The following is a 14,139-nucleotide window of genomic DNA, read 5'->3' on the forward strand; positions in this document are numbered from 1 at the left end:
TATAAGCCCCAATGAAATGGTTGATTCATCAAAGATCATCAATGGATAAAACCATCATATGAAATCTTAGCATCACAAAGAGTGAAGTAAATGTGGTAAAAAGTACATAGCACTACCTGAGAAGAATCCTTACCAAAAAAGTTAAACCGACTTTAATTAAACCTTTAGAGCTAACATCTACTTTGCAGGAAATACAAAGCTAGAGAAACTAATTGAATGAGGATACAAATTAACAAAGCCATCAATGGCACATTTAGGATAATTGTTCAATGAGTTTATTATATTGGGGGAAAAGAGGATGGAAGGAGTAACTACTTCAGGTCTGGATTAAAAGAGAATTAAGGATATATGAGAACACAGGCTGGGTTTGTGGCTCAGTGGTAAGGTGCTTGCCTAACACGTGTGAGGCACAGGGTTCAATTCTCACCACATAAAATAAATAAATAAAAATGCAGGCATTACGTCCGTCTACAACTAAAAAAATATTTTAAAAAAAGAGTGTGTGGGGCGGGGGTTGTGGCTTAGTGGTAGAGTGCTTGCCTAGCATGCATGAAGCACTGGGTTCGATCCTCAGCACCACAAAAAAATAAAATAAAGATCTATCAAAAACTAAAAAAAGAAAAATTTAAAAAAAAAAAAAAAAAAAAAAGAGTGTGTGGGACTGGGGTTGTGGCTCGGTGATGGAGCACTTACCTAGCATGTATGAGGCACTGGGTTCAATTCTCAGCACCACACAGGAATAAATAAATAAAAATAAAGGTCCATCAACAACTAAAAATATATACACAATTTTTTTTAAATGTGTGAGATCCTAAGTGATTCCCAGCACTGCAAAATAATAATAATAATAATAATAATAATAATAATAATAAGCAAAAGAATTCAGCGATATAACCAAAGTAAACATATAGAGTTTAGATCATGAGTCAAAAAAGACAATACATTTGGAGAAATTTAATATGGAGTCCATATTGGATGATAACCAGGAATAATTTCCTTAAGTGGGATAATAGTCCTGTAATTCTGTAAGAAAATGTCCATGTTGTTTAAGAGATGAAGTTGAAATAATATGTTTGGGTTTTGCTTTAAATATTTCAACAGAAAAAATGGAAGCAATACATGAAACAAGTGCGGCAAAATCTCATTTAGCTCTGAGTGTATTTCCAAAACATTATTATGTGGGTTCCTTATGCTTTTTTCTCCACATTTGTGTAAGCCTAAAAACGTCTTAAGAGAAACTCTTGTTTTGGGAAAAAGAAAATTATTTGTGCCCTTAGTTGACTTTTTTCACACAGTTGTCACAAAATCTCTGCCCGCTCCTCTCTAGAGTTCCCTCCCTGACAATAAGCCAGTGCTACCTCGACCCTCCGACCCTCCACTAACTCGAGGAAGCTTCTGAAGTCTGAACCCCGAGGACGGAATTTCTAGGAAACCGCTCAACCAGAGAGTCGAGGCGTTTCCTAGAAAATCGCCGGAAGTGATGATCCGGACGGTCTAGGAAGTGGAGCTAGTCTATGTGTTTCCCATTTCTTCCGGAGAGTGTCCGCGGTAGGGTCTGTTCCTCGCTCCAGCGTGGGACGGGGTCTGCAGTCCAGGAGCTTCGGAGCTGCCACCGCAGGTCCTCTAACTAGCCAGAGGGCGAGTTGGAAGGAGCCCGGCGCAGCCACCTGCCTTCCTCAAATACACCCGCTCCTGGGGCACCTAAGATCGCGGGCCCGGAGGGGACGGTGCTTTGCTGTCAGATGTGGAAAGAGGGTGCGTTGCGGTTTCCTCCTCCAGTCTGGACATTTTTCACCGATTTTTTTTTTTTTCTCACCTTCTCTTAACTCCCAAAGTTTCCTGACCTCTTTTTATTCATATCTCTAGCGTCCATTCATGTATTCATTCATTTAGCCAATTTTTAATCCAGCATTTACAAATGCAGATACTGTTTTAGGATTACAAAATTGAGCAAGACAGACAAAACTCCCTACCCTCACGGAGTCTAGGAGCCTAAGTTTATTATTTATCTACAATAAATAATAGATATGGTATATAAATAACTTATGCACCATATTGGAAAGTGATAAAGTGCGAAGAGAAAAGGAAGAGTAATGTAAAGCAAGGTAACATATCAGGGCTAGAAGAAGGTAGGTTGTAATTTTAAATAAGGTAAAGTAGATCTCCCTGGGAAGATGACATATAAGCAAACTTTTGGCGATAGCCTGAAATAAACAGAACAGCTAATGGAAAGGCCTAAGATGGAAATGTGCCTGGAATGGAAAAGAAAGTCACTGTGACTGAATGAGATTCAATGAAGGAGAATAGTAGAAGAGGATGTCAGAGGTAATGGTCAAGGTCACATCCTGTAGACAGTTAAAAGACTTGAAGCCTTAATCTTGAGGGAGCAGGAAAAGAGATTATACATAATGAGAGCACTCTAAGCCCCTGTGCCTCTGTAAGGACTTGGACTTTCATTTCAGTAAAATGGAGCCATTGGAGAGTCTTGAGCAGAGAGGAAATGATCAACATAAGTTGTAAATGGATCATTCAGACTGCTGTATCAAGAGACAAAAAGAAGCAAGGACAGAAGCAAGGAGACTGTTATAAATCTATTGAAGTAATGGGGGGGAGGGATGATAGTAATAGTGGCTCAGACAGGTGTTAGCAATGGAGATCGTATTGTTGGTATATTTCAATTTGTCTTTTTGTGCTCCCTCATCTCCATAGATGCATCACGTCCTCAGTGATCCCTTCCCCCATCCCTCTGTGGTCACTTTCCTCTCGTTTTGCTTTCCTTCACCAAATATGTAGGGAAGCAAGATATGAGATCAAACACCTGACTTAGGTTGATGATGTGCCTGAAATCTAGATTAATGTTAAACACATCAAGCCAAATAGCAGCTGCCCGGTAAGTCAAGAAGTTTCCTTTTACTGGTACCACCATAACTTCTTGTTTGGAAACTCAATCTGACCAGCATGAAGAAACCAAGGACAGTGGTAGAAGACTATAAAAGAAGGCTGAGTAAAAAGATGTGGCAGGTAAGAGGAGACATATATATATATATGTATAATATGTATTATATATGTATATATATTATATGTTATAATATATATAATATATAATAGTATAATATATATTATATGTGTATATATTATATATATGTATATATTCACAAGTTGGAGGAAAGAAAAGTGAGTCTAAGAAAGAAGGAAAGTAGTGGGAGTGTGGTGGGCCTAGACTGACCTTGTGAAGGTCTCTCCTTGACATTGTTTTTCCTGCTTCGCTTGCTGATTATTAAAGTTTTTCAGTTTTAGAGAGTAATTGGGTACCATTTCTGTTTTTCATAAAGTGTATTGGGAACTGAGTTCTTTATTTTTCCCCCAATTTTGGTATTTCTGGGAGATGATTTCCACAGATAAACCTTTATGGTTTGTTACATCTTCCCATGTATTTTTCTTGTAACCTCCCTGAATTCATTTTTCATCCTGCAATAGGTTGTGCTGTCAGATGAGAGTCCAGGACCACCATGCCAGCTACTTTGCATTCCCACCAATACCCAGCTCCTTCAGGAAAAAGGTGAGGCACTCAGATATTATGACAGGAGTCATGGCAACTAAGAATAGAGTGGGGACACAGAATGGGTCCTCCCAAGTCCAAAAATCTATTCATTATTGAGCATTTATAGAATGCTTTCTTATGTTTCTGTACTGGATTTGGATCAGTATCTAGAATAACTATATTATTCAGTTTCTTCCCTAATCTTAAATCGTATTTGTGTAAAGACTAGGGAGGCAAAAAATAAACATTTATAAAAAAGGCTGGGAATGTAGCTCAGTGATAAGAGTGTTTTCCTAGCAAGCATGAGGCCCTGGGTTCTATCCCCAGCACCATAAAACAAAGGTAGAGATTTTTCGTGAAAAATTTCTATAAAGTAATTTATCAAAGAAGTCTAATGCATCAATCATTTCCTGTATATTATAACAATACATATGATAAACGGTGTACTTATTTGTACATACATAGTTACACATATAAAACTTGTAGGGATGGATATGCTGGGAAGTGATATTGGTCAAATTATATTGATATATTGTGTGCACATATGAATATGTCAGAATAAATTCTATCATTATATACAACTATAAAACACCAATAAAAAAGTGGAAAAAAAACTTGTAATATAATTCAGTAACTTCTAGCCAAACATAGTTTTGCCCACATGTAAAATTTGGAAATATATTAAATTTTATTTCTTTAGGTATTTTTTATAACTCTGAAAATTTTAATTATAGTATAAATACCTGAGAAATAAAAGCTAGAGCAGTGGCAAAAGAAGGAGTAAATGTTTTCCCATGAAGCTTTGAGGGAAATGAAGGAAAAGGGACTAATGGGAGTCTGAGCATTAGAAGTGTGCTTTGATGACATGTGAAGAGGAAATTGGATAAATCTGTATGAAAGGAGTGCATGGAGGTGATTGCTAGCACCTGGTATTCTAGAGTCAAAATTGTACCCAGAAAGCTACGAACTTTTGAATAGAATACTAGGCACACCCAAAAGTAAACTTTTAGTATATATAACCTGCAAACAGGAAAAGTAAAATGTATTTCTACATTGAAAGAGAAGAAACCCTAAAAGTTTACTGTATAAGAAATCAAATGATAATTAATAATAAAATATATTATAAATTTATAAGTAGAAAATAGATATTTCTAAACTTAGGTGCTTACTTTTTTTTAATATTTTTGTAGTTGTAGATGGACACAATACCTTTATTTACTTTTATATGGTGCCTAGGATTGAACCCAGTGCCTCACACATGCTAGGCAAACACTCTTCCACTGAGGTACAACCCCAGCCCATTTTGCTTCATCTTTTACAATAAAATATACTCACGTCCTGAGTCTTCCAGTCTTCTTTTTCTTAAAAGGTCTTTAAATTCTTCTCCCACGGTAGGTGTTCAGAAACATAAAGTCTACAATTACTAAATATACTAAAAATATATTAATCTCTTCCCAGAAAATATCGGTGTACTGCTTCAACAAATAGTCTCATGATGTTGTTTTTGCATGCAGCCTATCTACCAAGTTCATTTTTAACTAGAGAGGAGAAACTGACCTTTTAAATTCTAAAGTTAAAAAAATAAAAGATCACTGTGAGTTGAGAAAACTAACCCAATATATATGTGGAGGAGAATTTGGGTTATATAGGGGTATGCTTTTGTCAAAATTCATCCAGTGGTACACTTAAGACTTGTGTATTTCTTTACATGTAAGTTATATCTAAAAAGAAAGTAAACAAATATTTAACTCCAATTAGTAATATATATACCAAGGCGCTTAGAGGTGAAGTATACTGATGTTTTCACCTTACCTTGAAATGTATCAAATCATAGATTAATGTACAGATAGAGGAATAGACATGTAATAAAAAACAAATACCACAAAATGTTAATCATAGAATATAAATGGTTGGTATATGGATATTTACATTTTTTCAACATATTTGAAAACGTTCATAATAAAATGTTGATGAAAAAATCCAGTAGAGAGCACTAAGTTTGTTGATGTTACAAGGAAAAGAACTGCTATATAACATTATAGGCAAAGTATGTGTTTGCGTGTTTGCTATGAACTCTATACTATCCAGGTGAACTTGGAACTGAGAATAAATTGGCACTTTTATAGAAAGGCAGTAGAAAAACTGGAACCACCATGATTAAGACATAGCCTTAGTCTTGATCAAAAACTCAAGGTAACCTAAACCAAAGCAGGTGTCCTTAGGAAATTTCTGTGGGAAGAAATCTAGTTCTAAAATAGAGTTCTGGTAAAATTCAAATAAAATTTTGGGTGCCTAAGATAAAAGGTGATCCTAGATTCTTACCAACAGATGACTTTGACATTGCTGATATGTTAATAGCAGAAAGAATTCATTCAGACTTGAACTTGGGGATAAACTGTTAAGAAACATAAGTTGCCTTAAAACAGTAAAGCTGCTAAAGGTCGAGATGACCTTCAAGAAATAAAGTAGACCCCATTAATTAATAATATGAAGCTGTACTTCTTGCCCAGTTCATATAGATTTTACCTAGACTCTTGGACATTTTGATAAGCTTTTCTTTATCATCTTAAAAATACTCTGGTTTTTCTTCAGATGGTATAAATCTTTTATCTTTTAAAATGCTGAGTGTGCTATACCACAATCATGTGGGGAGGATGGCTTAGGACCAGGGAATTAGTTAAAAAAAAAAAAAAAAAGACTCAGTATCAGCAAAAAAGTATCAGAGAAAAACAAGGAAAAATTTTTCTTCTAATAACTAACAAGTTAGACAACCATTTGGTTATCAAAGAAACAAGCTGAGCTTATTCCTGGATATTACTGTTCAACATCTCTAATTCCCCATATTGCCCCTTCTTTCCCCACAAGTCTTTTGGAGGAAATGACCTCAATATTCAGATACAGAAAAAAAGGTTATGGTACAAGCTGAGTGTCAGTAATTTAAGGCTTTTTATCTGATCTGTTTGAGAAGGGGTACGATTATTCTAGGACAAAGACTGACCAGAGAAAATTATGTAGTAACTGAGAGAGGGAGAGAATGTACTTAGAGTTGGTTTGGCTGCCATGCCAGGACTGGCAGCCTAACACTGAAAGCTAAGACTAGAGAAATAGTGAAGACAATATCATAAGTCTTAACCCCTAGGTTAGAGCTCAGAAGCTTCTGCATTTGGTGAAGAAGAGATTAAAGCAGGTTTTGTTAACATTATGCTAAACTGACTTGCATATTTCTCTTCCCCCAGCTGTACTGGCTTCTCAATATCCTGCCTTCACTAAAGATGGAAGTCAAGGAAACCTACTAGAAACAGATGCTACACTGATGAGCCAGGCCCAAGTGAGCTGAGACCCCTTCCTAAAACTATTTCAGTATCTCCTAATTATGGCCTTATTTTCGTTACATTCTCTGGTTATGCAAATCTCAAATGAAGGTGCTCCTCTCATACTGAACATTTTGTTATAGAACAAACCACTTGTGGATTGTTTCCTCTTTTGTTAATTTTCAATATTAAAAGCCTGTGTTATCTTTCAGCTCATTTCCAAATATCAACCAAACAGTAACAGACTTTCACTTCTATAAACCTTCTCCCTACAAATTCCTTTCTTCTGCCTCTGTTTCCTGAGGAAACTGCGGGGTTTTCTCCAGGACAGCAGGAACCTATTGTTTCAGGCACCATTAACATTTGAGGATATAGCTGTGAACTTTACTAGCAAGGAGTGGCAGAGACTGACCTACTCTCAAAGGCTTCTCTATAAAGATGTGATGTTGGAAAATTATGGAAACATGGTATCCCTTGGTAAGAACCTTTTCTGCACTTGGCTTAGTGCTTTCTTTTAAAAAAAAAAAAAATGCTCATTTTGTTGATGTGTATGTGCTATCATATTGAAAGTTAGAGCCCTCTTAAAGTTTTGGTTTGCCTCTTATATAACAGGTAACTTTTTAGACATTTTTCTTATTGTTTTCTAATTCTTTAGAATGGAACTCTGGGTGAAAGGGAGATACCTAGCTTCTATTTTCCTCAGGTTCTTGCTTCTTCAGCCCTCTAGTTTTTCCACTAAATGACATATGTTCAACTCCTAGTTGTGAACTGCCTTCTAGGGGCCTAAAACTAGGAGCCTTCCTATTATTCTACAAATGGAAAATGACTTTTTCCCAGGATCTCTTCCTCTGCCCTTCTGAGTTTGACTTTTCTAAGACAGCCCTTAAACAAATCCTTGTATCCGTTTCCAGACCCCTTTTCTCTACCTAAGGGGTTATTTCTTTCCTGTCTCCTTACACAAAGGGATCAGGGACAAGTATAAAGACAGCTCTTTGTTTTTCTACACACTTGAATTATTCTCTGCAACCAGGATTTCCATTTCCTAAACCTCCTTTGATCTCCCATCTGGAGCGAGGAGCAGAGCCATGTGTTCAGGACCTACATGACAGGAAGTTCCTGAACTGCTCCTTCCCAGGTGAGTGATGGTGAAACTTTTAGTTCCCTACCGTCTTCCATGTGACAGAACAGTTATAGAATGTGCTTAGTGGTGGTTCTTCCATCCTGAAGGCCTCAGAAATGAAATCCATTTAGAACTCAAAGAAAAGAAAATGACAGCAACAAACTATTTGAGCAGTATTCTTTCATTATCTAATTGATCCCCTTTAATCTATCTAATAAGCTTTTGCAAATTAGCCCTTTTAAGAAGCTCAGAAAATTGTTTTTTCCTTTGTATATTAGTTATTCCAGGGCTCACAACAATAAATTAAAGGAGGAGTCAGTCAAGAAAGAGGGAATTAAATGTGAGAAAGTATTGTGGAATAAAACAAAATAAACTCTGAATGATAGAATATGGCCAGAGAAAAGAACTTGGAGAAATTTGTAGAGAAAGTTCAGGAGCAATAGAAAGAGGCAATATCATGATTTGAAGTATTTTATGAGTTTTTGATAAGCTACATGCCTTGAACTTTGTACAACTAACATTGGTTAAATACATCGGTGTAGCAAGTGTTTTATATACATTAACTCATGTCATTATCATGGACAGACTAGAGCCCATTTTATAGGTAAAGCTACTGAGTTAAGAGAGAATCATCCTTCCAAGTTCACATAGTTATTAGGTATCAGAACTAGAATTTAAGCCCAAACAATCTTAGTCCAGGGCTAGGGCTCTTGACTGTATGCTTTACTTCCTTTCTTTCTGGGTGACTGTGGAGTACCTTTTGAAGTATTTTTAAGTTAAAGAGTGACATAATTAGAAAGAATGGTTTGGAGGGAGTGTGAAGTATGAGGTAAGATGATTGATTTTAGACTGTTTGGTTGCCAACATAGAAATTTACTCAAAGTAACCTAAGCAAAAGAACATGAATTTATTTTCCAGGGTGTGCCATGTAACCTATTGCAGGCCTGTCTGTCCAGCTGTTTTCTCTTCATTCTTTTTTGTCAAACTGACCTTTTTTGTCCCTCAGAGCAGATGGCAGAATATTCTCTCCCTGGTATCATATACTGTCCTGCCACTACTAATTCTCAAATTTAAGTGCTAAAGATTTAGCTACTCTCAGAGCCTGATCTTACCTGCCCTCAGATCACAATTCTAAAGGCCAAGATGAGAGAATCTGAACTAGTTTGGGACAAAGTACTACCCAGATCTAACCCTTCCCACTCAAATGGGCAGTCACACAGCAGAAATATGGCCACCCATAGCCAACTCTTCTGAGTTCAGCAGCTCACCTCATATTTAGAATTTATAAAATGTTAGCTGAGTAAATATGAGGGGAGAGAGAAGGAAATGAAGATGATTTCCAGTTTTTTGACTTGTGGGGCTAGATGGATGGAGTTGCTACTCACTAAACTAGGAGACTAGAAGAGGAATATTTTTGTAAGGATTTTATATAAAGTTTGCCAAGTTTAAACTATATTCATACTTCTCAATGTTTCAGCCTACCTAGTAAATGATAAGCTTTCAGTTTCTTCCTTTCATGTGACAAAATGGTTACATAATGTCCTGACCTTTGACACAATGTTAGTAATTGTTAAAAAGTTATTTGTTCTTTTTTTGTGTTTATTAAAATTTTTAAATTTATTTTGTTTTTATTTTTTAAGTCATCTAATCTTCAGACAGATTAATATTGCTTCACCTCTTCTATCTCACTTATTTTCTCTCCTCTGACAGTTTTATTTTTTCTTTTAAATATCAACAGGCAAGACACAGCCTGGGAGTGAGAAGGCACCTTCAGAACAAGAGGATTTTGAAAACAGAGACGTCTTCTGGGGGAAATGTAACAGTCTTCTAAATGTTGTTGTTTCCCAGGATCCTGAGGTTAGAGAAGTTTGTATACAGAATGTCAAACTAGAAAATCAATGGGAAACATTCATAAGGGAGAAACTGAAAGAAGTGAGAAAAGGCCCTGAGGAAGTGACCTTCAAAAAGGGAAAGAACCAGAAGGTACTTAAAAAAATCTTCAATTCGAATTCAAAATGTATTCCATATAATAGAGTATTCACAAAGCAAAAACTTCATGAATATGCCAAATGTGGCAAAAACTTTAGCTGGCATCCAGACCTAATTCTCCATGATCAAATTCATTCTGGTAAGAAATCCCATGTCTGTAAAGAGTGTGGGAAAGCTTTCAAGACCAGAAATCAGTTTTATATACACCACATAATCCACTCAGGGGAGAAACCTTTTAACTGTACCCACTGTGGAAAAGCCTTCAACAGTAGATCTGCTCTTTGCCGACATAAAAAAACTCACAGTGAGGAGAAGCCTTATGAGTGCCAGCACTGTGGGAAGGCGTTCAAGACCAGGAACCGTCTCGGTGTGCATCAGGTGGTCCACACTGGGGAGAAGCCTTACAAATGTAATGACTGTGGAAGGGCCTTCCAGTTTAAGCATTCCCTTACCACCCATGGCAGAATCCATACTGGGGAGAAACCATATGAATGTGAGGTGTGTGGGAAGGCTTTCAGGGGAAGTTCAGATCTCACCAAACACAAAAGAGTCCACACTGGGGAGCGACCTTATGAGTGCAATGAGTGTGGGAAGGCCTTCAGTCGGAGCTCAGACCTAAGCAAACACAGAAGAATCCACACTCAGGAGAAACATTTTGGGTGCCCTCAGTGTGGAAAAGCCTTTAGTATCAAGGCAGAGTTCAGTGAGCATAGAAGAATCCACAGTGAGGAGAAACCTTACAAGTGTGAGGAGTGTGGAAAAGCCTTCCGTCATAACTGTAAGCGCAGGGCTCATGAACTAGAACACACAGGGAAGAAGCCCTATCCATGTGGAGATTGTGGGAAAACTTTCCAGGATAGGCACTGCCTTACCATCCATCAAAGAATCCACACTGGAGAGAAACCTTATAAATGTTTGGAGTGTGGCAAAGCTTTCAGTGGGAAGTCCAACTTGACCAATCATCAGAGAATTCACACTGGAGAGAGACCATACAAATGTGAAATTTGTGGAAAGACTTTTCATCATAATTCAGTACTGAAGCAACACAAAAGAATCCACACGGGTGAAAAGCCATACGCATGCCATGAGTGTGGCACATCTTTCCGTCAGTGCTCAGCTTTAATTGGACATAAGCGAGTTCATACTGGGGAGAAACCTTATGAATGTGATGAGTGTGGAAAAGCTTTCAGGGTGAGCTCCAATCTTACTGGACATAAGAAAAGAAAACATTTGAGTATGGACTATACATGAGCTTGATGAGAATGGGAAAGTCCTCTCTCCAGTAAACACTTCCCAGACCTTCTCAGTAATCAGTATTTTGACCACCTGTGCCAGATTGTAATGACTCTGTTGTTTACGCTTTCCATTTCCTTTCCAATTCTTAGACTGGTCCTTCTCGTTCTCTATTGGGTGTTCCTGATTTCCTGACTGATAATTGTGAGGACCCCACCCAGAGGCTTTGTTCTTTATCTTACTTATTCAGAGTGTGTGTGTGTGTGTGTGTGTGTGTGTGTGTGTGTGTATTTTTATTTTTTTCAGTGAGCACAGTCACTTTTAAGGGTTTATCAAACACTTTTTCTTTTTTGGGGGGGGGCGGGGTACAGGGGATTGAACCCAGGGGCACTTAACCACTGAGCCACATCCCCAGCCCTTTTTTATATTTTATTTAGAGACAGGATCTAGCTGAGTTGCTTCCAGCCTGGCTAAATTGCTGAAGCTGGCTTTGAACTCACAATCCTCTTGCCTCAGCCTCCTGAGCTGGGATTACAGGCATGCACCACCATGCCCAGCTTCTGCTGTTGACACTTTTTGATAACAATAAATAATTTGTTTGATCCATACAATGTCCCTATAAAAAGAGGAATTCAAACATAGAAAGATTAAGAAACTTGCTCAAAGCCAATAATCACTGGTGGCTCAATGCCTATAATCCCAGCAAATTGAGAGGCTGAAGCAGGAGGATCTCAAGTTCAAAGACAGCATGGGTAATTAGGTGAGACCCTATCTAAAAGTAAAAAAGGCTAGGGATGTAGCTCAGTAGTAGGGCACTTGACTGGCATGTGCAAGGTCCTAGGTTCAACCCCAGTACCAAAAGATATGAACTTGCCCAAAGTCATCTGACTAATAAATTCTGTAAAAATTATCCTCCCTTACCTAGACATTCTCATGTGCATACACCACAGTTATACCTCAGTTCAGCACAAAACACTTGAAATTGATAAGCATTTATTATTTTTAAACTTTTTCCATTTATTATTTTTAAGCTTAAAACTGGTACTTCTCTGTACTGTATATCAGGATTCGTAAGCTTCAGAGTGAAAATGGAAGTGAGGAATGGGAAGATTTAGAAATTACAGATAAGTCAGCAGTGCGGTGTTCAAGTAGCAATACATATGAAAGAGCATGAAGCCTACCCACTATAAGCTATAAATAAAACAAAATTTTTCTGACTTTATTTCTTAAATATTACTATGTCTATTTGCATAATATATGAAATACTCTTCCAAATGTATTAGTTTTTTAAATATATTTAAAGATTCTCTGTCTCATATCCTTCCCTTTCTCTTCTAAACATTATCACCTTATCTGTCCTTTGTTGCAGACAGAATGAAATACCAACACATAATAAGGCTGTTAAAATAGAAGTTAAAGTGTTGGTTTTATTAACATCATTGAGAATTAAATGTAGCCTAAGTTCCCTTGCTGGTAAAGGTGACCACAGCCAGCAGCAGAATGCTTGGTTAGTGTGTCCTAGGCCTGGATTTCATCCTCAGTACAGTATTTTAAAAGAAAAAGAGATGAGCAATGGGTTATCCAGCATTTCCCAAAATTTATTGAAGGTGTTTTACAAGTTAGTGTTTTTAAAAATAATAAATTTGGGAAGTTCTGGTTAGGTAGAGTTGTGTGTTTTGTCCTTTTGTTGTTGTTGTTCTCTTAAAGATTTTTCAGGGCCTAAATCATATTTCTATACAATTAAAACAGACTAATTAAAAAAATTTTTTTCTGAAGGCCTACAACATGCCCCATTCTGAATCTATAAAAACAGTATGCATTAGGAAGCTATAAAAACTTTGCTTTCCAAAAATAATTGACCATAGAATCTTTGTTTGGGGGTGCATCTTCATGGATTATTTTGTTTTACAGAAAATGTTTTGGAAAATGGTTACACATTACTCTTGGAAGTTAAGAAACCTCTGTGTGGAACCCAAAACAGATTGCTTCTAAACTGTACCTTCACCAATCCATTTTCTACGTGACCACTGTCACCCCAAAATATTACTATGATCCTGATACCGACTTTTAAAACGCCTGATTAAATCTCAGTCTTGCACTAAGAAACTCCAAATTACTAAATTGACATCTAGAAATCTTTTGATGTTTCCAGAACATTTAAAATGAATCTGGTAAAAAAAAAAAAAAAAAAAGCATTTGAGAAAATTTCAGGTATTTTACTGAGTGAAAAAATAAGTTTTTGATTTGTCTTGCAATTTTTGAAGGACTACTTTGTGAGCAATGGGTAGGTTGTGTTCTGCAATTATCCAAGGACGTAAAACTACAATTCATGGGTAGACATTACAGAAAGACATTTCTGTACATTTAAGAAAGATCCAAAACTGGAATAGACTGCCATAAAGAACTAGTTTTGGTAGGCATACTTTTTAAAAAATTTATGTCAGAAAATAAATGGTTAGATAATAAAACCTATTAGTGTTAGCTGGGAGCAGTGGCATATGCCTGTAATCCCAACAGTTTGGGAAGCTAAGGCCAGTCTCAGCAATTTAGCAAGGCCCTAAGCAACAACAAAGCAAGCTCCTGTCTCGTTATTTAAAAAAAAAAAAAATTAAAAAGTGCTCGGGGGTGTTGCTCAGTGGTTAAGTGCCCCTGGGTTCAATCCCTAGTACCACAAAAAAAAAAAAAAAAAAAAAAAAAAAAAAAAATCCTGTTGCTTAAAACCCTGATAGAGCTGTAGTTCTAATACTGAAGAGCTACCAAAATGAGTTATTAATCGTTTATTCTACTTAGAAAAATCACCATGTAAAACTCACCTTTTAACCTAATTACATTCTAAATGCAAAGACAGAAAAATGTTCATCAAGAACAATGAATGTATGAGATTTTGGAGAATAACCACTTCACTCAGTTTCAACTTGAATACATGTTTCCGCTTTTGTTCCCTG

The 14,139-nt window shown here is 36.8% G+C and overlaps 1 protein-coding gene across 3 annotated transcripts; it reads left to right on the top strand.

Moving 5' to 3' along the window:
• The first annotated feature begins 1,501 nt into the window (after nucleotides 1-1,501).
• ZNF311 (zinc finger protein 311) lies at nucleotides 1,502-13,767 on the top strand. 3 transcript variants are annotated; one of them, XM_079148850.1, is made up of 7 exons: nucleotides 1,502-1,755; nucleotides 2,710-3,021; nucleotides 3,478-3,559; nucleotides 6,778-6,869; nucleotides 7,203-7,329; nucleotides 7,883-7,987; nucleotides 9,702-13,767. In XM_079148850.1, exons 2-7 carry the CDS (start codon nucleotides 2,959-2,961, stop codon nucleotides 11,210-11,212), a joined length of 1,980 nt encoding a protein of 659 aa, XP_079004976.1. In that variant the 5' UTR covers nucleotides 1,502-1,755; nucleotides 2,710-2,958; the 3' UTR covers nucleotides 11,213-13,767. The 3 variants fall into 3 exon arrangements, with proteins under 3 accessions (XP_079004976.1, XP_079004977.1, XP_079004978.1); XM_079148851.1 differs by having other exon boundaries at nucleotides 2,794-3,021; XM_079148852.1 differs by lacking the exons at nucleotides 1,502-1,755; nucleotides 2,710-3,021 and having other exon boundaries at nucleotides 3,171-3,559; nucleotides 7,157-7,329.
• Nucleotides 13,768-14,139: the final 372 nt, after the last annotated feature.

This window comes from Sciurus vulgaris (genome assembly GCF_902686455.1).
Source record: "Sciurus vulgaris genome assembly, chromosome: 7".
NCBI classification, from domain to species: Eukaryota; Metazoa; Chordata; class Mammalia; order Rodentia; family Sciuridae; genus Sciurus; species Sciurus vulgaris.